This window comes from Scylla paramamosain, chromosome 33 (assembly GCF_035594125.1).
Source record: "Scylla paramamosain isolate STU-SP2022 chromosome 33, ASM3559412v1, whole genome shotgun sequence".
NCBI lineage: Eukaryota > Metazoa > Arthropoda > Malacostraca > Decapoda > Portunidae > Scylla > Scylla paramamosain.
The window spans coordinates 5,802,368-5,824,867 of NC_087183.1; the positions used below are offsets into that span (position 1 = coordinate 5,802,368).

Here is a 22,500-nt window from a genome sequence, read left to right on the forward strand (position 1 = left end):
GGCACCGTGTTGACGCCCACGCCGTAGTGGCGCGAGCGAGCCACCATGGGGAACGCACACTCCCGCCCCCGCCCCACTGTCTTCATCAGGAAGGTGTCATACAGGAGTGTCTGAGCTGCGTCCGGCCACGTCTCCACCACTGACCGTGCCTCTGCTGCCAGCACTAGATAGCCCCAGCCAGGCTGACGCGCCGCGCGCACCACTCGGCGAGGGTCGTGGTACTGGGCAGGATGTGGGGAGCCAGACCCGGACACACACCACAGGGAGGGGTCGAGGGTGAGGGCGGGGGCCAGGTGCAGCAGCAGCGACAGCCAGTCTGGAGACACTTCCACGTCCTCGTCTAGGAAGGCCAAATAAAGAGCATCGGGGAAAGTGGCCAGCCCTGCGCGCCACGCCCCGCGGTAAAACTGAAACAAACGGTGATTGATCGACGGCGCTTCCAAGGGCACGTTCACCACGCTGTGTCTCAGATGTAGCAACTCCAAGAGCGTAAGCACCTCGGGGGTTGGCGATCCATTGAACACTACAACGACATGGTGCGGGGAGAGGCCACGGTTGTGCAGGAGTCTGACGAGGGTGTGGACAAGGTACTGGAACCTCCCACCGGCACATACCACCACTCCTACCTTTCCTTTATCCTCCTCCTTCTGGTCACCCTCCACAAATGACAGCGGCATGACTAGAGGAGCCACAGGGTCACACAGTGGTCCCAGGGCTGCGTGGGAGTCACAGAGACGCTCCTGCGAGACAGGGGCGGGGCCACGAGGTAATACTGGCAGGACGGGTGCGGCGGATAGCAGGAAGTGTGCGTGGAGGCTAATGTTAGAGGGCCGATGGTAAGGCCCCAGTGTCTCTAACAGGGTGCGGCCACCCACCACAAACGCCCACGCCAGCAGGGCACTTGGCGGAGCGTGGCGAGCCAACAGAGAACCCAAGTCAGTGAGTGCCGGAAGGACGTCCCCCAGCCCGTATGTTCCGGACCCCCGCACCACCAGCACCACCACTCGCCCTGCCCGCAGCCTCCCCACCCACCACAGTAGGTCGAGGGCGTGGCTATAGATGTGCCACGTGTGGAACGTCTTCCTCAGCAGGACAACACCCGTGGTTTCGTGCAGGACAGTCATCACCAGGCCGTCCTGCTCGCCGGGATGAAACACCTTCACCTTCTCAAACGGACTGAAGTCGCTCCAGCCCCGCCACTCGCACTCCTCCTGCAGACACGACACACCCACAGACGCGCCTCCTTCGGCAGAGACCACGTCCCCGGAGAACACCCTAGAAGAACCAGAGGCATCATACCCCCTATCCTGCACCACACCCGCTGTCCTGTCCTGCACCACACCCCTGTCCTGTCCTGTCCTGCACCACATCCCTGTCCTGTCCTGTCCTTTATCACATCCTCTATCCTGCACCACACTCTTTGTCCTGCACCACACCCCCTATCCTGCACCACACTCACCTGGCCTGCACTGCGCCCCAGCACCACAGTCGCCACATCAAGCAGGCCGCTACAGGTCGCCATCCTAGCAGCACTGGAAGAGGTGGTAGACAAGGAAGCCCAGTCAGCACTCAGCATCTCGCATCAGTATTATGACTTCGTTGTGGTGCTGATTTCGTGCATCTTTCCATCAGTGAAACCTGTGCGATACTTTACTGACGGATGAAAACACCGTGGCCAATGTACTCACTGAGGGCAGGAACCACTGTCTGACGTCCAGTACTCCCAAAAACACGGTCGCTATCTGATGGTAAGTCGTTTCCGTGACTAATGTTGTGTTTCGCTGCATGACTGCCACGTGCAGCTTTCCTGGCCTCTTGCAGCTTTCCTTATGTTCTTATTATATCGTGCCACGGTGTAGTTAGTGTGCCCCGAGTTTGCTTGCCTCTGCATGAATGGAAGCACTACGGTAATGTTCAAGACGCGAGTCTAATGAATGAAGTGTTTGCTATTGAGTGACGCAGGAGGAAGTTAACCAATATTATTTGAAGTTGATTTTTCCTTGTGCACCACATCGAGTGACGTAGGGGGAAGTTACCCAATATTGTTTTAAGTTGATTTTTCCTTGTGTTGTCATGAGTCTCTCAATACCGCTTTCCATGCAGTGACGAAGCTGTTGCAGCGTTTTTAACAGCACAAGGAGTCATTTTGTCGCGATGGCGAGGCTTGAAGCGTGGTCGCCTCGCCGGACACTTGAGGGTTTGGTGTCCGTCAGAATCGTGGATTCTATATCGCTAGACCCCCTCAGCGATATAGGACCGCGATCTGGCAGAGCCTTCCCTATTTAATCATTTTGTCAGTTAATTTGTCAAACATCTGCAATTCATTTACCAGCGTATGGCATCAACTCCAGGATATACTAGTTGATCCTTAGCTGTTGTATCAGCCAAGTGTTTGGAAACAAAAGGAATGTGAAAAGATGGAGTTATGGCACTGAGTTAACTTGACTCCTCCTCACTCAGGAGTCTAGAATCAAGCAGTCAAAACCGTGATGGCTTCAGTCGTAAATTGACTATGGCTTTCCCTCTGCAAAATTAATGTGTAATAAGGAAGCTTTCACTTGCAATTTTATGATGCTTGGAGAGAGAGAGAGAGAGAGAGAGAGAGAGAGAGAGAGAGAGAGAGAGAGAGAGAGAGAGAGAGAGAGAGAGAGAGAGAAACGGGGGGAGGGGGGAGGGGATAAAACAAACACAGGCTACAGCAGGTATCCTTTACTCTTCTTCAACCACATGGCCCTTCTCAGACACGTATACACCATCCAAGAACTTACGAATATCCTTCCTCTTGACAGTCGTACTCTGCTGGATGCGTGCAGCTGGAAAGAGAAAACATGCCCATTAAAACCACATATACATGCATACAAATCAATAATGCTACAAAATCCTTCCTTTAACAGCTCTAGTTTTTGTATATGAAGCCGCTTTATTTCTATTCTCAAATATATACTCTTCTCGTACAACCAACTATTCTATGAACATTTGAGGTAGCATCCAATGAAAAGCCTTTTTACATACTGTACCAAGCTAAGATCCTCCTAAAATGTGAGCTAACTAAACCTTTGCCTCATCACATGAATAAAAATATATGAGGTACCTGGTCCCCTCATTCCATCCCTTTTACATGTCTCTTAGGTTGTACAGGAAATACTTGAGCAATACAGTAACCCCTCCAATATCCAGATGTTTAGTAATGGGACTCTTCAATGACCAGACGTGCCTGTGTCCAAATATTAAACCGAACACACCTGGTTAAATATCCTAGAAATACACATGGCAGTTGGTTTCTTCTTCTTCGGACCTGTTACGATTCCTTTACTTCCTTAAATATTTCAGTTTCTTACTTTCTGTCACTCAACCAGAAATGTTAGCATGAGGCTCATTATTGTGACGTCACTGTCTTCATCTCCTGTCAGTCCTACAATAGTTTCAATTCCTGTTTTCTCTCTCCTTTCTCATCTTCCATTCCTCTCTCCCAAAGATTCCTGTTACTCTCCTATCTAATCATCACCTTTGTACTCTATAATAGTCACATTCCATTATGAAATGCCCTACTGTAGTTTCCTCACCACATAATTTACATTGTTGTGTGACCTGCAACCTAAATTCTCACTGCACACCTCTCTCTCTCTCCCCTTCTCTTGGAGACAAGTCAGTGTGGCTAGTGTTGCGGCAAATGAGTGGTTTGTCCACATAAATTATCTGTTTAGTTACGTGAGCTGCACATAGTAATGTGTATACAATATGTAGCACATACTCATACATACACATCTAATTTTACTCTATATAGATATGCTGCATATATTGGGAATAACCTTTCAGTGAGTGGTACTTCTCACATTTGCTCCTGTTGTTCTATGCACCTACACAACTGCAACTCTTCCCTGTTCCCAGTGACGCTTGACTGTGTTGATATTTTTGTTGCCACCTGTTAGCTCTTACCAACAGCACATGCCTGCTTTCATGGTGGTGCCCTGGCTTCTCCAAAGCTTGCCCATCTTCACATGCCAGGAATTATTTTTTCTTAATGTATTACCACAATTATTGTAAAAATTTGACATTTTTTTTCCCCCTTACTTTAAGAGACTTTACCCAACACAAACAGAAAATTTATAAATCACCTCAAAAAAAATGCCAATATGTGTACTGTAGTAGATGTAGCACAGCTAGGAGAGATTTTGTACATATCCATAAACAAGCATTTGCAACAGAAGTCACAGAAAAGACGTCTTAGAATTGGATGTATACATTCTTAATATTGTGCAATACTGTTTTCCATACCTATGTCCAGTAAATGATGAAAATTAACTGGACATGCTACATCCAACCAAATGCAACTTACAGATATGCCATGGATGAATTAGGATGGATATTGGAGGGATTACTGTACCATGCTAGTAATCTCACAAGGAAAGAGCTAAAGAATGGAAATACAATTCTATTCCAAAGAAATTAATTCATAAACCTAACATTACAAATATTCATAAAAAGACGATTACAAAAGATGGCACAACTTACAAGTCTGAGACACAGCCTCCACATCATTGCCCTCAATGACGAACTCGTCCTTCATCTTGGAGGATGCGGCAATGGTGACACCAGAAGCCATCTCAACCTTGCGGATGTACTTCTCACCGAGGAAGTTACGGATTTCCACGGTCTTGTTGTTGTTGGAGATAACACAGTTGATGGGGAAATGAGCATACACAGCACGCATCTTGTACCTGAAGCCCTGGAATAACAGTGGGACATGAGTGGTGGCTGAGATCATTCTTTACCTAACCTTCCAAGGAAAAATGCATCTTACTTATAAATACTTCTACTGCTTCATCACAACAATAATATCACTTACATACAGCTTTTGTGACCTATTGCTCATTCTGTCATATCTTTCTATCTGCATCAGCCAGTGCACATCATTACCTTCACCAAGATAATTATGAACTTCCATAGCCATATATATAACAATCCATAGCTGATAAACAGCCATACCAAAAACACTATTTTTTTCAGAACAAGATTTAATATTTATTAAGTAAAAAAAATAATAAATTAATAAAAAAAAAAAAAATAATAATAATAATTACAAGGTACAGTAAATTTGTGATTTTATAACAGCCAACCTTTTCACCCAGCTACACTGATGCTTATATTTTGGAGACCTGTGTTTAACCCTTTTAGCCCTATTTGGCACATCTTTTAACCACTAACCACTCTGAGACATTTCTTCTTGTTCTACAGCCACCTCTAAACACTGTACTGGCTAGAAATTCTAAACTCTATTTTTCTAAACCATTTTCTCTCTTGTAGGCCCATACAAAGATTTCATACATCATGCTTAATGTGAATGGTTGCACACTGCAGGGAAAGAGTTAAGCCAAAACTCTCAAGACGCACTGAAGCATACCCAGTGATCACATCTCAAAGGAATTTGCGACTGACGGAGCACAAAGCCACCACTGTCTCTGGGACCACAGAGATGATGCGTGCCTCAGGAAAGGTTTGATTTGCTACACACCAATGATATTCACATCCATGAATGCATTCTATGTAGCTAATTTGATCCATCTATAATTGACAACATGTAATTAATGAGCTAGACAAGAAGTGACTGCTTGCTTGTATAAGAGCCTTGTTTGTTTAAAGCTGACGAACACCAACAGGAAAGGTACTGGTGTGATGGCGCCTTAATTAACTGCATAGCAGGCAATGGGAAATGCCTGGCACCAACAGGCTTCTCAGTGTTATTCAACATATACATCTTCCTATTCCTTTTACCAAACTGATGTGGTGTCCCATTACCATTCCCTCCTCTACATCTCACCAAGTAAACCACCCACACCATTCCATGGAGTAGATTCTTACAGTAAGTGTTTTGAGTACTGATCAAGCATCAATGAGATGCACTGCTGGTACGGATCATTCTCCTATTAAGAAAATCTTACAACAGAGGCAACGCTACACCATCTACATATCCACATACCAGGCTGACATGCCTAATAAAGACAGGTAGCCAGAACAAGTGGTCTACGTGCTTACAATTACATTCACCAAGATTCCCCCACATCTTTGCTACAAAAATTCTAGAAAATTGGTGACTTATCCTTACTGCTCGGCAGTCAAAAAAACTGGCTCACGACTACCTCTTCCACCTCACCTTTCCTGCCACCACCACCAAGCATCACCATGAACACTTACCACAGTCACACCAGTCACCATGTTGGAGATGTGGGAGCACACAGTGCGGACAGCTGCCACCTCCTTGCGGTTGCCGAACCATTTGTTGACAGTGATGATGGTGCCCTTCTTCACCTTCTTAGTCTGGACAGGTAATGGAATTAGAAGACAATTAATCTTTTGTAAAACGTAACTTTTTTTTTTTTTAATGACTTAAAATTCATCTGTCTAATATCTCCACTAAAAAAAAATAATGAGAAAAAGGCTTTACTTTTATAAGGACACCAGACATTGATAGCTGATTTAAAAACAGAAGATACCACATCACAGTCGTATGGCATCCAGACAAGAGAGAGAGAGAGAGAGAGAGAGAGAGAGAGAGAGAGAGAGAGAGAGAGAGAGAGAGAGAGAGAGAGAGAGAGAGAGAGAGAGAGAGAGAGAGAGAGAGTTCACCTTCATGTCGAGCTTCATGTCCTTGAAGGAGCGGCGGAGGGTGCCCCTGGGCCCCTTGACGACGACCACCCGCTTGGCCACCTTGACCGACACATTCTTGGGAATGGTGATCGACTGGGAGGTGATGATGGTCTTCATGGTGCAACCTGAGGCATAAACAGAGTTCACACATGAGCTGACTGACATGAGAGGGCCGTGCTAAGGGATCATTTGGTGAGTGAAGTGCACACTGTTGCTGTTAAGTATTCACTAAACATCCCAGGAAATCCAAGAACCTTTTTATTCAGACACTTTCAGTAAACTGCATCTTTTACATTATTACACTATTATCTTAATTTGTTCTGGTATTTTCAAATAATATAAGCAATTTCCAACAGCTACTTTCACTTTTAACTAAATATTGTATGGCCCACAATAGTCAGTGTCTACCACTCAGCACCCTGCCTCCACTCCACACTTGCAAGTGCTGCACCAATCCTCATAACTGCCGCCACCTATCTCCTAATAACCAAACAATTCATAATACTTGAAAATTAATGCAATCCTAACTGAACTGGAAGCTTTGCCCCCAGGACGCCCTGAACATTTGAGATTTATTGGTTTTCAGACTTTGTCGACCAAGCTCAACCATCAAAATGCTACAAATGAGAAAACTTCACGATGAAATATGTAAGGTTTGTCATCCACAGAATGCGGTTTACCAAAACAATCCCAGCTATTACCAGAACCAAGCATTTCCTCCCACTTAACACAGCGCCTCACCACCACTTATATTTCACCCAAACGTGACCCCGTTTGGAAAACCATCACGGCTAACTTTGTGTGCTGAAGTGTGGTGTGTGGTGCTCTGCCTTGCCCTGCCTCGCCCCGCGCCTACATACCACATGCCTCGCCCTCCGGTAGGTACAGTGTAGGGGTGGCCAGACTGCCTGTCCCTCCCCTGCACCTCCCGTCCGTTGCGGCACTTCACACTCACACACCACACAGCACTAGCAATAGTATTAGCTTCACAACATATTGGCTAGAAGTAATCTGAAGTAAACTTTTCAGTGGACATACCCGTTGCACTCAGGGCCTGTGGGGTTTGTTTACCTCCTGGTAGTCACTTTTATCTCGCAAATTTTATTCCTTCTTTACGTCTGGGCGCCTCCTATCTAGATATTTTATGTAGTTCACTGACTATGTAGTTGGTTGCAGGTATTCAGTACAAGCTCCACACTCGGATGACTGAAATATTTAAAGATATTACACGCTGCCTATCACGGCCACTCACCGCTCAGTAGCAGCGCCTGGGGAAAGAATCTGCTAGAGATGTTCTTCTAAAACACAATTTTATAAATTTTGCTATGAAACTTTAATCTAACATAGATCAAATTTATCAAAATTATTATTGCTATATTTTTTTGTAAAAATCAATGATTATAGCTAATATTTTTTTTTTCAATTTATACCAGATGCTATCTCTCTGTCTCTCTCTCTCTCTCTCTCTCTCTCTCTCTCTCTCTCTCTCTCTCTCTCTCTTAAATATGTACTACCTGAAAATTATGAAAAGCTAATATATGTATGTATATGATTATCACACACTTGCAGCCTCTTATCATCATCATCATCATCATCATCATCATCATCATCATCATCAGGTGGAAGAGGATTGATAAAGAAGCGATATAGGAGTGCTGAACTGTTCACAAGTCTACCATCCCACAAATCATTATTCAGCTCGCGAGGAGAAAAAAAAAAATCAGTACAACTTTACCAACTGGTGACTCCTGTGACATGCAGGGGAGAGATACTTCCTGTGTAGGCCTATAGGTCATGTTGCGATATGTTCATTTGGTTGCCTTCATTACCTCAACACTATTTTCTGTACTCATAGTATTTACTCACCAGGTTTATTCACCAGGCTGGCCCTCCAACAGTGTGATAGGGCAAAATAAAGAAGTAGGATGATTACGGAAGTACGTGGGGAATTGCGACTCCAGCACACCAGTTCATGTTATTTGCTCGGGTCGATAGTATATAGCGTTGTAAGTTCTTAGCTGAATGGGGTTCTTTATGCCGGATGAGTATAACTCAATGTATTTAGTTATGAAATTTATAAAAGTTTCCCAAGTGGTTATGAAGGGTATTGCACTGTCAGGAAGGAAGTTTCCAAGTCTTATTGAGAAAAATCTTGATTAGATATAGTGTGGTACCATTATTTCATGGCCATGTCCACTGATGATGCGGTTTATACTGAGGAAAACATTTTAGAAGTGGTGATACTTGAGTGACCTCGAAAAAAATATCCAAAATTTAATCATATAGTACCCAGATGTAGATATAAATGAAGATTGAAGCCTTCTCTCTCTCTCTCTCTCTCTCTCTCTCTCTCTCTCTCTCTCTCTCTCTCTCTCTCTCTCTCTCTCTCTCTCTTGTGTTCCACATTTGGTATAGAAGGTGTTTGTAGTGATGTGCGTGAGTGAAGAGGAACACCACCATGTGGCTAGGGTTGGTGCAAGGCGGGCGCCGCGGCGCGCTAGTTCCATAGAAGTATTATAATATAATACCTCCATGATTGGTTCAAATAACCAGGGGAGTGCAACTGGAAGCACTCGGTCCTTCACTGCTGCCCCACACATAATGCATGATGTGTCTTCATTTTGGAATTATCTTCTGTCGCTATTTAGGTTGTTTGTTTTGGCTTTGGAGAGAATTCCTGAGCCTCGTCTTCATCCAGTTTAAGTAGTTACTCTTTGTTCTTTAAGTATTTCTTTCAGCAAATAATTTGTAATCTTCTTCTCTCTTGATTTGTCCTTTTTTTTTGTATGACTGCATTATTAATTTCATGTACAAGAATCTTTATTCCTTTAATAATTCTGGCCTTCATGCAGGACGCTCCCACCCCCTCTCAAGGTGCAGGTTTTGGCGTATTTTGCTGTTTCTAAAATCTGTCTGTAAATGCGGTTTTCCATTGTTCGTAATTGATTTATTTCTGTCTCTGTGAAATTTACCATGTTGGCTTCACGTAATGTAGATGGGAGACAGAGACTATCTCCAGTAATTCTTGTCGATGGTGACTTTATGAGCTCCTTGCTGTGATGGAATAAGTCATATTCCCTAATCTTTGTGCTTTTTTTATTACATTATTTTTCTGTTTGCGGTGAAGAGAGAAAGGAGTAAAATTCTTAACTTTTCCTTAATGCTTTACTTGACAACAGACAATGTGTGGATACAAATGAGAACAGCTGCTGGAGTCAGCTGGCTCCATGAACGAAACTAATACCTACCTGAACTATCGAGGCTTCGCGATACGTATCGAATCACGAAAACAAACCACGAAACAGAACCAACAGTCGGTTAAATGAAGCATTGTTACCATCACCACACACCACACACCATCACCACACATATTCCTGTAGCTGTGGTTATTGTGAGGCCCAAATATTTTATTTCATTGGTTACCTTTATTCCTCGTATATTTTCAGGTGTGTTTTCTGTACTGTGGATGATTATTCTGTTTTTCCTTGTTTATTTTGAAGCCGCATTCCTTCACTTCCATGGGCGTTCTGATAATCCTGCAGTGGACAGTGCGTTTCACTGATGCTTTGGGACAGCTATAGGCTGTCATCAACATAGAATATGATGTTGATATTGAGGCTGCTTATTCTAAATCTTTTCTTTTGTATGTTTTTTTCTTTCTCTCTCTCTCTCTTTTTTTTTTTTTTATATAGTATCAAATAGGCGGTGAGTGAAAACTGGTTGAGCCTGTGCATCCTTGTCTACTTACGCTTGTAACTGTGATTTCTGAATTGTTATGCCTTTTATTTTCAATATAGTCTTATTTTCCTGATATATATATATATATATATATATATATATATATATATATATATATATATATATATATATATATATATATATATATATATATATATATTTTTTTTTTTTTTTTTTTTACGGTAATTACAGTTATTAGTGAATGTACAATGTTTTGTACTTAATTAAAGTTTCCACAATTGCTTATCTTTTTATGGAATCAAAGGCTTTTGTATAATCAAATAGTGTTATCACTAATGGAGTTTTCTTTCCCCGTAACTGTTCAGAGCAGTACTGGAGCATAAACATGTGGTGAAGCCAGCTTGTACTCTTTTCTGTTCTTCTTCTGGAGATGATCTTCTATTTTGTCTTATATTATATTCATGAATATTTTATATGCATAGTTTATTAAGTAGCTGCATTGGGTTCCTCTCTGAGGGCCAAGGGAAAGAGAGTAAGTTCCCTCACTGATGGTTTGGTCTTTACGTGATAATTGTGGTGTTTAATGTTTTCCGTTCATTTGGTATAGTGCCAGTCAAAACATTGTTGAGACATCTTGTAAATGCTTTATTACATTCATTCTTGGATGATAATGCCTTATATAATACTCTAGTTTGCATCCATCAGATCCAGGAGGTTTATTTAGAACTAGTTTTATTTCAGTTTGTTATTTGTGGTGTGGTCATGGGCATTATCTCCTTATGGAGTGACGCTGCTTTGTCCGTATGTTCCATCACATGGTAGGGTATCGTATACTCTGTGGGTTCTCCAACTGTGTGTCTGCTGCTGCCATAATTTTCCATGTAATTGTCTCTAGTATCATCCGTCCAGGCGTTCGTGATATGATTGTCTTGCTTTTGATGAACTGTCTTCTAGAACTCTTGTATTTCTTCCACCACTTCTGTGTGTATTAATTCTCTTTCGTTACTCTCATAGATTATATACTTCTTTATTTCCCTTAATAATATTTCCTTGTAATGTCATGATATAGTACCACATTTTTATTTTGTCTGCACTATCTTTTATTTCTACCTGTTTTCGTTTCATGTATATAAATTGCTGATTTTATTTGCTGTGGTATTTTTATTTATTTATTTATTTATTTATTTTTATTTATTTATTTATTTATTTTTATTTTATTTATTTTTTTTGCGCCAAATATTCACTGTTTAACATGTCCTTGGCTTCCCCTGTTTGTCCCTTTCTCTTTTCTCTGTTGAGCTTTTTTTTTTTTTTATTTTCTGGATTTCTTGTCTTATGTCATCATTTATCCAAGGAGATTCTTTACTTGCTTCGTTGTCTTTGCCTTGTTTCCCCTTATACCTTCTTTCCAGCTCATCATTTGCACTCTCAGTGATTGGTTTATTCAGCTCATCACTGGTCTCTACTGTTCTACTTTGTGTTAGTGTATTTTCCACCTTGTTAGCACCTTTTTCAAGATGGTCTTCTCTTGTGCCATAGTAATCAGCCACCTCTCATGGATTGTTGGTGTAGTTTTGCTTATCTTCTCTTTTGGATTTTAAATATATGTCAAGCAAGCTGTTTATTTCCTCTTGATGTTTGTCTTTTTTCATACTAATAAAATTGTTTAAAAACTTGCCGATTACATATGGCATATTCTAATACACTAGATATGATTTTGTCTTTGCCATGTGTAGTCATCATTCAGTAGTGTAACTTTTTTTTTCTTTTTTTTCTAGCCACTCAATAATCATTTGTTAATTTTTGTTTACTTTTTGTTCCCCAAGAAACCTGACACATCCACTGAAGTCACCAATCATCAGCATGGGTTGCTCCTTTGTCTTCTCTATGACTTCATCCAGTTTCACCTTCACTGATAATGAGTATACTGCTATTAAATTTGTGTTCAGATTTGCTATTCTAACTAGAGGGTACATGATATCACAGTTTTTTGCTCGTATTTATTCTGTTTCAATATCACTATTTTCGTGATGTAGCACTAACAGTCCTCCTTTCTGATCTTTTATTCTTTCCTCATATGTACTCATAAAATTTTTCAGATGGTCACTTGCATTTACATTGTCTATGGTAACCTGTGATTCTGTCAAACAAACGATATCAAATTCTTTTACTAACAGTTTTTCAACCTCATACATTTTTGGTTGTGTAAGCCCTTGAACATTTAATAATTTTATGTGCACCGTTTTCTTTTCAAGTTTGAACGTCTGCTCCAACCTCCCTCATCTGTTTTGCACAACCTTCCATTTCTTGTAGTCCTGTTTCTCACTGGGCTCTCCTTTTCCTCATTTCTTGCCTCAGGACGTAGTCATGTTCTCTTTGCTTCCTCATCCTATCTGGTGTGATTCTACTCACCCTGTGTTGGTTCTGTTTCTGCCTTAAGTTTTTAGCCTTCCTCAAAATTTTTTTCTTCTGAGTTTCATTTTCAAGTATCAGTAAGGCTGGCCTGGTCCTTCCATCTTGGGCTTCTTCCCCAGATCTTACTACTTTTTTTATGTGTACAGCAGAGATTTGTATTTCCAGTGAACTTTCTATTATTTCTTTATAGAATCTCTCATCATCCTTTTGCCTTTCCCCTGTATCTCTGTATCTTGGCATGTTGTACACTTCTATATTATTCTTTCTCTTGTAAATCTCTTCCTGCTCCTGAAAATGCTCTTCTATACTTGTTTTTTTTTTACCTCATCCATATTTTTTGTGAGTTTATTAATTTCTTTTATCAGATTTTCCTTTATCTCCTTTCATAATAACATCCCTCAGCTCATATCATAAGTCTTTGATGAATTAATCTTTAAATTCTCAGAGCTGTTTCCTCATATCCTGCATTTCCTGCCTCAGCTTTTCTCGTGCATGTGCCATTACTTTGGGCTTCCATTTTTTCCAGTGCTGTAACTTATCTTCATTACTTAATGCTTGGTATGGCTGTTTACTCACTCTTTGGCAGTCCATGTGAAACCTCTCCTCACAGTCACCACAGCACATCTCCTGATCCTCCTCCTCCATCCCTCTGTCACACTTCCTTTGTTGTTGTTTTCTGCCAATCTTCATGAGTCCAATGTCCAGCAATTCAGTGATCAAGTGCTCAGATAATCTCTTTTTTTCACATTGCTAGTCCTACTGTGATTTGTAATGGCTGCCTAGCCTCAGCTCTCGTGTATGTACATACATACTTGTGTTGTTCTATGTCCTCTTATTAAGTACTTTATCTCAGTCATGCCATCATGTTTCTCTTTGAGATAACCATGCATAAGATTATCTTCCTTTATTCTTTTCACTAAACACTGAACAGGCACAGTGACTGAGAGATGGAGAAATATTTGGAAATATTTCATTCTCTTTTAAGGACTATTTTCAAAGCCCACAGATATGATTGGGTGGGTTTTTGTGGGTGTCATTTCCATTGATAATGCAAATTCATTGTTACAGCATCACAGTAATCATTAAATATCCTTGAAACTTCCTAATAGCTTCCAAAAGCACTCATTAAAACTAGTTTAAATAAGGTGCAGAAACATTTGATAATATGGTTCATGAATAACCAGCCATATTAACTGTTACCTGTGAGAACGCAGGACGTGTGACCTTGGCGCTCTCGAGCAGCCTCGGCCTACTTGTTGGCCTTCCCCGCCCCCTAGTGATAGTGACCTCAGTTTGTTTTGTTTTTTTACTTTTCTGTTTTCAACTTTTAGCGTTTAGTTTGAGGCTCGATCTGGTGGGATTGTTGTTTTTGTGAACACTTGTAGCGAATGCGTGTGATACATAAAGAAAAATGAGTGCTTCAGTGCAAACATACGAACGCAATTACCTCCTGCGTCGTAGACGAGGATCTGGGTACCCGCCACCCGACGTGATACAGTGCCTTAAGTCCTTAAAACTATTTCGAAACCGTGGATCGAGAGGAGGCAAAAGGGTGGTGCGTCCCATCAAGGTAGTGACCTCCAGTGCCAGAGACGACCGCAGGGTGGAGAAGAGGGAATACAAACACTTTGAGGTGCCGAGAACGTGGTATAGTCTTCCCTCACTCCTCTTATTTAATGCAACGTCTCTGGCCAACAAGATGGACGAAGTGATTGTGACGGTGAGATCTACTTGTGCGGACATTGTGGCGGTTACTGAGGCGTGGCAGATTGTTCCTGAGGTGTGCACGATGCAGGACTACCAGCTATACCATCACCTCAGGTCAGGGCGCAGGGGGGGGGGAGTGGCCGTCTTCTGCCGCTCTGCCCTCAGCCCCTCACACCTCCCTGTCGATATTCCTGCCGGTGTGGAGGCCCTGTGGGTGAGAGTCACGCCCCCCTCCCATCCCAACAACACGGCCTCCATCATAGTCTGCGTCGTGTACCACCCCCCACGAGCCGCCACTGCACAGTTGCTCACCGCTCACATCATCAACACTGCTGATGCCCTGAGGGTGAGGTATCCTGCTGCCAAGCTGGTCATCTGTGGGGACTTTAACAGATTAGATATCAACGATATCCTACACCAGCTACACCTCACCCAGGTCGTGGACTTCCCCACCCACCAGCAAGCCATCCTCGACCTTATCCTCACAGACCTGGGCCAGCAGTACTCGCCACCCAAGCCGCTGCCTCCCATGGGACGGAGCACCCACCTCTCCATACTGTGGTCACCCACACCCACCACCTCGACCCCCCGGTCAGCTGTCACCAGGACCCACCGCCCCATGCCTGACTCAGCCATGAGGGAGTTTGGGCAGTGGGTGACACAACACCCGTGGACCGAGGTGCTGGATGAGGAGGACGTCCACTTAAAATGGCAAAACTACGTCGCCACTACTACAGCAGCCTTCCACCACTACTTCCCAGCCAAGAGCGTCACAACGCACCCGTCTGATGCTCCCTGGATGACGCCCCGCATTAAAAGACTCATGCGTCAGCGGACCTGGGCGTTCCACTCCTGCCCGGTCCTTTACAGGAAACTAAGAAACAGAGTAATCAGGGAGATTAAGAATGCAAAGGCAAGCTATTACCCAGACAAGATACACCACCTCAAGCTGACCAACAACAGACAGTGGTACGCTAAGATCAAAGCTTTGTGTGGCTTACAAAAGCACACTTCATCCCTTCCTTGCACCTCACACCTTCCTGCTAATCTCGCGGCTCAGGAGATGAACGATCACTTTGCTGCTATCTGTCAAACCTTTCCTCCCCTCCACACCACTCCGCTTCCTGCCTATCTGCCCGCTCCCTCCCCTCCACACACTGTCCAGGCGATGGATGTTTTTAAGAGAATACTTAAATTTAAACCAAGATCCACCACACCCACTGACCTTCCTATAAAAATTTACAAGGAATTTGCTGTAGAGCTAGCAACACCGCTATGCTCCATAATAAACGCCTCACTCTCCCAACACTCTTGCCCCGCGGACTGGAAGACATCTTATGTCACTCCCATCCCCAAAACTTCCAGTCCTCAGTCACTCAATGACCTCAGGCCAGTCTCTATCACCCCCATCCCTAGCCTTATTTGTGAAGATTTTGTATATGACTGGGCATACACCAAAATTTGTAACACCGTGGATATCAGACAATTCGGAAATATTAAAGCCACCTCCACCTCACATTACCTGACCAGCTTCCTTGAATTCATCCACAGCCACCTGGACAAGCGAAACACCTCTCTAGCTGTTGCTTTTGTCGACTTCAAAAAAGCCTTTGATCTAGTTGATCACACTGTTGTCATCAGCAAGGCAGTAAGTCTGGGTCTCCCTCCTAATCTGATAGCGTGGCTAGCCGACTTCCTCACAGGGAGACGTCAGGCCGTTCGCTATCAGGGCTCTGTCTCTAATTTCCAACAGCTGACATGTGGAGTCCCCCAGGGGACCAAGATGGGTCCTCTATGCTTCCTCCTCCTCATCAACGACGCCCTCACCGACACCCCCCATCGCTGGAAGTATGTGGACGACTGCACCGTGGGCGTCCCAGTTTCCAACAAGAACCCGGACTACTCGCCACTGCAAGCAATTCTGGAGCGACTGCAGACGTGGACAGAGGAGAGCAGGATGACCATCAACCACAGCAAAACTGTGGTGATGCATTTCTGTACCTCCTCTGTACCAGTGCCCCCTCCCCGGCTCACAGTGGGCCCTCACCCCCTCCAGGTGGTCCAATGTGCCAAGCTTCTCGGAGTCACGGTGGACGACCAGCTGACCTGGAAGCAGCATGTCGCCAGCACCGTGAGATCAGCTACCTACAGGCTGTACATGCTGCGCAGACTCAGGTCGCTGGGGACGCCGACAGATGAGTTAAGGGGGGTGTACCTCACCTTCATCCTCCCCAAACTCATGTACGCCTCCCCAGCGTGGTCCTCCTCCCTCACACACACTCAACAGCTACAGCTAGAGAGTGTGCAGAAAAGGGCGTGCAGGGTCATCCTTGGCCCTGCATACACCACCTATGAAGAAGCCCTGACCACCCTGAGTCTGTCCAGAATATCCACCAGGCACCGAGAGGCTCTGGAGAAGTTTGGGAAGGGACTACTGCATCATCCGCGTCTCAGAGACATGCTGCCGCCCGACGCGCCTCGCCCTGTCCGTGCCACCAGACACCACAACAAAATAACGCCCCTGAAGGCGCCGCGCACGGACCGGTACAGACTCAGTGCGATTCCCACCATGGTGCGAGCCATCAATCAATAGTATTTCCCTCCTAGATTAGTCTTACCGTTAGGATTAATGTTAAGTTTTTCCCCATCCCCTATGTACATTTTCAGTTTGTCAGCTGCCTAAATAATAAACCGTTTATTATTATTATTATTATTATTATATTAGTTGTTCACAAGATCAGAGCCCCATTCATATTTAGAAAAATGTCAATTATAACTACTAAATGGATTTCAAGTACTATGTGAACAGTTGACAATGATACTAAGGCTACTAATCTGATATTAGATGAATACTCAAAGGTTTGTATGAAATTATTTAATGCTGTATATGGATGTGCAAGAGCTAACAGTAAAGCTGCTGCTGTAAGTGTGTTGCAGGAAGTAAATATAAGCAAATGCATGATCCACAATCATTAAATGCTGGACTAAGTAAAGCAAAGATAGGGATGGGAAAAAAGATATCTTGACTTAACATTACCTTTATTGGTCAGATAACAAAATACATAATCTAAATATGTAACTGTGAAGTATTAAATACCCACAACATTTGACTGTCTGTATGGAGCAGGAAGAAAATGACAATTTAATTGATGTTCACTCACTAACTGGCCCACTCCCTTTGCAGTCCTCACGGGAGCCTGTGCAGCCTCCCAGCCATCTATCCATCTACCTACCTACTTTTATAACATAGCCAATAGAAATCAAGTGTGTTACAGTATACACATACTTTTTAGAGAGAGAGAGAGAGAGAGAGAGAGAGAGAGAGAGAGAGAGAGAGAGAGAGAGAGAGAGAGAGAGAGAGAGAGAGAGAGAGAGAGAGAGAGAGAAAGAGAGAGAGAGAGAGATATTAATGTCCTACTCTTAAAAAGCTCGTCCAACAGTTCTCTTCCAGATACCTAATAATTTATTGTCATCTTAGACACTATAAAAAGAAAGGAATGCCAGTTGAAGGGTAGGACAGCTAACTTGTAAGCATTGTATACAAGAGATAAAAAGTAAGCACCTAGTATGTATATCAGTACTAGTAGTGGTGTTGGTGATGGTGGTGGTGGTGGTACCCAGCTGCAGTAGATTTACAGGTGAAGCGCTGAGTGGGCCAGTCACCCACAGGATCCCACATCCTCAAGGGTGTTACATAACTGATGCATGTACTGCAACACTCTACAACTAAGTACTAAAAACAGTAAAAATAACGGTGAAAAACATTTTCAATGATGAAGCCAATATCAAAGATCACTGAATCAGGTTTCACTGATGACCACACATTCCACACACCATAAATCCACCACCAGTGTGGGGCAGGCTACTTGTGTGTGCCTCTCATCACACCATCCCAGGGACCAAAGATGTACCTGGTCCACTAGATTTTTCTTGTAAAGTAAAAGCATTCATTATAGTAATAGTATATTGAGCTGTTGTTGTAGTTAAAGCATACATATGGCTTCCCTATGTCATCTTTGGAATACAGTGATGCATATAATATCAAGCTTGTACCTGTCCAGCATCTCCAAACCTAAGTCACACTGCTTCTCATTTGTCAATCAGTCAAATACAAATAACCTAATGAATTAAACCAATTAATCACCACTTCAATAAAACTTTATAAGCAATTTAGATTGTACTTCTCAAAAAGTGAATTAAGTATAAACAATTTACAAGTAAAATTAAGTCTTTGTGAAGTTGAACTTTAGAAGCATGAATTGTGTCAATTATGGATAGGCTGTAGAAAGCACATCATAAAACAGCATGTAAGTACATATTGTGTTCAATATAATAAAACATTTCTAATCAGCAAAGTACATAATTTGTTTCAAACTAAAATATATGTTTCTACGCAGAAGTAATTGCAACAATGAAGTCATTCCAAAATTATGAAGACATGCATTTATATGTAAAATATTTAGGATGTAACTTCTACTTATTTGAGTCAGCTTATGACAGCAAGCTTACATTTAAGGGAGCATGTTTAGCCTGAAGAGGATCCAGGGCACATATTAATTTGTGAGGCTCAAATTCACCCATCAATAAAATTCAAAGGACACACACAGTGTGTCCTGGGATAAAGACATCCCTGATTATAATCTCAACATGCTCTATACATATAAGCCACTGGTATACTTATAATGCATTAATTCCTTGAAGCCCATGTGACTACAATCTAGACAAAACTAGCATCTGGTATCCTGCAGTTTGTTGGCACACTACCCTTCCCTTCCTCACAAACAGCCCTGTTGTTCTCTGTGCACCTGTGTTGGACAGCCCAAGTATGGCAGCACCCAGGTGGTTGTGTTGCCTCAGAGGAAGCATGCACAGATTGAAAAGCAAGTGACTAATGACAACAGTATGGTGGTGACAATGATGCCAGTAATATGAGTGCATGTATGGCAATGATAATGGTGGTGACCTTTGAGAGTAATCATCTTGTTAGATAAAATGCACAGAACCTCACCACTATTCTACTACAGCCACTACAATACCATGTGGTGAAAACCTTCTGTGACTAACATTTAATTAGTAAACAGTATAATCAAAGGGTGAGCATTTCATTACAAAACTACAGAACGCAGACATTGCCATAATATTCACAAACCCTTTGTCTAAACGGGTAAAGCTTCGATAGCATCATTCTGAGGGATTTATCTTAGCTTATGATCACTGTATTGCATTGATATAATTGAAACAGGAAGGTGGCACTTAGGGATCTTTCAACACGTTTGCATGTGTTGTGAATTGTCTTCATCCAAAATTTGTGGTACAAATAGATATGCATTCTATAATTAAATATAAAATCTCTCCAAAATAATATCCAAACTCACATGAGCAACGGCTTTATAATTACTGCACTGACTCATTTCTCAGAGTACACATAAATGTAGTGACTGAGCTGGAAAGAGAGGAGGAGGTAGACAGCTGCATCTTTTTCACCTGTGAGGCTTTGTCAGAACAACTCACTTATAGTGTCTTGCAAAATAATAAGCTCCAACTCCACAACTTCATGGGACTGACATGCCTTTTCTCAATAATACTGGCTCACTGTGATATGCTACATGTATGTTTTGCGTATAAAATTCTCTCCCTTGATGACAGAAAATAAAACTATACATTTGTTTTTCTATTCTTATAACACAAGTGCTTTATATTACTATTATGTATCACTTTCCAACTTTGAACCATTTAGGAACCTTAGGCACTGTTCCCGTCATCCTGCCATCACTGGCATGGGGCCGAGTGCCCAAGTCCAAGGCCTCCTCCTTCCTCCTGCTGCTGGTGCTGCTGCTGGATGGCTCAGACAGAGTGTGGCCCTTGTCACTAATTCCAAGAGGCCTTGTCTTTGTGGTATTCCTGTAACAGTATAAATATTATTAATATGTGACAATAACTGTCATGCTCACATTTGTGAATTGTGTATTTGATAAAGAAACACATACATTGGGGTTCTGTCAATATGGGATGGTTGTACAAGAACAATGGAGTTCACCATGACCAATAATAACAAGGTCATTCATCCTCCCTAAAGCACATCCAGGTGGTTACTAACATGGAGTTTAGGCTGCTACACGCCCCACTGTAGGAAGACTTCTTGGCCAGTGTGTCCTCACTCAGGTAGGGTGGCTCAGCAGGGAATCCCTCATAGTATAGCCGGGCATTAGGAACACAGTCGGCAGCGACTAGAGTGGTGCTTGGAGACAAAGTCCTGTGTGGATGTCGTGTGGCTGTTGGGAGGTAAGGCTGATAATAATAATTTCAAAGGTGTTCAATGAAGTGCCCTCTAAATTTTGCATTACCTTTATCTACAGACTGTCTTAGCACACACATGTAATACACACATGGCATTAATTCTAAATTCTATCATCAAATATATATAATCACTTCTGTTCTTTATAACGGACAAATGTAAAGTTGTATTTACAATAACAAAAACACACACAACTAATAAGATGAGAGATAAACATATAATCTTTTACATATAACTTTCCTTTTCTTGCACACATGCATCATCTGTGAGAGATTATTGCCACCACATTCGATGTGCATATTAAAACTTAAATGAAAAGGAAAGAGTAATGGGACAGGAAGCTGTTAACTTAACAAATCCAATATGTATCAATAACACTCACACAGACTGAAGTCAGCAGTGGGGCAGGCTAGGAATGGCCGCAGGAAGCTGATGACATCAGCCACGAGGTCGGTGGGCTTGAAGGATGCCTGGATGACATGTTCATCTGGGAAGTGTATCCTGAGATGGGTGATGGGGTACCGGCTCATGGCTGCCAGCACCTTCGAACTCTCCTCCATGTCCCTCATGCTCTTAGTCAGCAAAGGTGCTTCCTGCAGCTCTATTCTGTGTGAAGATGAATGCTATGGTCAATACTATACATAGCTATTGCGTGTCTTTTTTTAGCACCATGAAAATGTACAACTATACTTTTGAGCTTTGCTCCTTAACTTTTAGTTTCCACCCATAACTGAATAAGGAGTTTAGAATAGGTATATATTTGTTCCCTTTGAGTAGTTGTCTCATACCACCATGAAATACACCTTATTTATCTACCAATCTAATATTTCTCGGGCACTTAGGGCAGTTAGTGTAATGCATTCTTCAGCACTTCATCCAAAGATTGAGAAGCTGATCTGAAGGTGGGATGGACTTGCCACTAAGAGCCCTTTGCTGAGAATCAAACCCTTCACTAAACAAAGTGCATCACCCAAGACACTGCAACCATAAAATTTGTCAGAGACTATTCTAGTCATTATAATAGATCATGATTCATGGGAGAGCCTGAACTGAGTGCATAAAAGATATAACAAAATATATTAAATTCATCCAATGCATTTTATGTGTTAATGCACTGGGTACAAGACAGGGTCATAGGGACAAATCACTGGCTACATTTCCAAATAAATATTCATGCCAGACAATCATATATAGTGGTAAATGTCAGACTCACAAGGCTCTCCTCTGCTCCTTGTATAACCGCCTGACCTCCTCCGCAGTCAGCTGGAAGAAGGCGTCGTCCTCGTCTCCGGTAAGCGTGGGCGGTGCGTCAGCCATGCTGAACACGATGGCATTGTGGTCTCCTATCTGATGATTAACCAAATGACTCACTGACTTTAGCTGTCAAAATAAATAAATAATTTTGATAAAAGGTAAACATAAAATGAAGCGCCACACTTACTGCACGTACAATGGTTGATTACTGAAAGAGTATTCAGTACCTTGGTAACCTTGGGGGGAGGGGGCATCTTCTGAGGGGATGACATTGTAGTCAGGTCAAGTGGGACGGCACACTCAGCACCTGGTGGGAGTAACTTGTATGGAGTCCCGTACACAGTATGTGCTAGTGTTGACAGTACAACTATAAGGGGTAGACCACAATACAACACAAGACACAAATGTGACTGAATTTGGCCCTGGAAATATATGCTGCCATAGATCATGCAGTGTGAAAACTGCCATTAGGTAAACAAGATTGA

At 42.6% G+C, this 22,500-nt stretch overlaps 3 protein-coding genes across 7 annotated transcripts in view; all 3 read right to left on the reverse strand.

Moving 5' to 3' along the window:
- The window catches only part of LOC135089542 (protein O-linked-mannose beta-1,2-N-acetylglucosaminyltransferase 1-like), a 2,593-nt gene extending 957 nt beyond the window's left edge, over positions 1–1,636 (reverse strand). The window contains exons 1-2 of the mRNA XM_063985197.1: positions 1,460–1,636; positions 1–1,275 (exon numbers count right to left, since the gene is read on the reverse strand). The exon at positions 1–1,275 is cut by the window's left edge and continues 957 nt beyond it. Coding sequence (XP_063841267.1) covers positions 1–1,275; positions 1,460–1,497 — 1,313 coding nt within the window. The 5' untranslated portion in view covers positions 1,498–1,636. The remainder of the gene's footprint in view (positions 1,276–1,459) is intronic.
- Positions 1,637–2,694: 1,058 nt separating this feature from the next.
- LOC135089543 (large ribosomal subunit protein uL6-like) lies at positions 2,695–7,981 on the reverse strand. Of its 2 annotated transcripts, none has more exons than XM_063985198.1 (5): positions 7,898–7,981; positions 6,625–6,770; positions 6,193–6,315; positions 4,513–4,726; positions 2,695–2,813 (listed from the first exon to the last, which is right to left on the reverse strand). In XM_063985198.1, exons 2-5 carry the CDS (start codon positions 6,760–6,762, stop codon positions 2,710–2,712), a joined length of 579 nt encoding a protein of 192 aa, XP_063841268.1. In that variant the 5' UTR covers positions 6,763–6,770; positions 7,898–7,981; the 3' UTR covers positions 2,695–2,709. The 2 variants fall into 2 exon arrangements, with proteins under 2 accessions (XP_063841268.1, XP_063841269.1); XM_063985199.1 differs by having other exon boundaries at positions 7,684–7,925.
- A 9,507-nt stretch (positions 7,982–17,488) lies between these two features.
- Positions 17,489–22,500, reverse strand: part of LOC135089545 (tether containing UBX domain for GLUT4-like) — a 10,231-nt gene continuing 5,219 nt past the window's right edge. For 2 of the 4 annotated variants that reach the window (XM_063985204.1, XM_063985202.1), the window contains exons 7-11: positions 22,243–22,322; positions 21,975–22,108; positions 21,144–21,367; positions 20,564–20,738; positions 17,489–20,367 (exon numbers count right to left, since the gene is read on the reverse strand). In XM_063985204.1, the coding sequence (XP_063841274.1) occupies positions 20,178–20,367; positions 20,564–20,738; positions 21,144–21,367; positions 21,975–22,108; positions 22,243–22,322 (803 nt within the window). In that variant the 3' untranslated portion in view covers positions 17,489–20,177. Of the gene's footprint in view, positions 20,368–20,563; positions 20,739–21,143; positions 21,368–21,974; positions 22,142–22,242; positions 22,323–22,500 lie in introns of all 4 variants that reach the window. The other 2 variants (XM_063985201.1, XM_063985200.1) reach the window with 2 other exon arrangements.

What these genes read in the sequence shown, in the direction of transcription:
- LOC135089543 (XM_063985198.1), bottom strand. Translation starts at nt 6,762, where the DNA reads ATGAAGACCATCATCACCTCCCAGTCGATCACCATTCCCAAGAATGTG. An exon ending in TGGTGACTGGTGTGACTGTG is followed by an intron (nt 4,727 to 6,192) that starts GTAAGTGTTCAT and finishes CTGTTATTCCAG; the next exon opens with GGCTTCAGGTACAAGATGCG. An exon ending in GGAGGCTGTGTCTCAGACTT is followed by an intron (nt 2,814 to 4,512) that starts GTAAGTTGTGCC and finishes TTCTCTTTCCAG; the next exon opens with CTGCACGCATCCAGCAGAGT.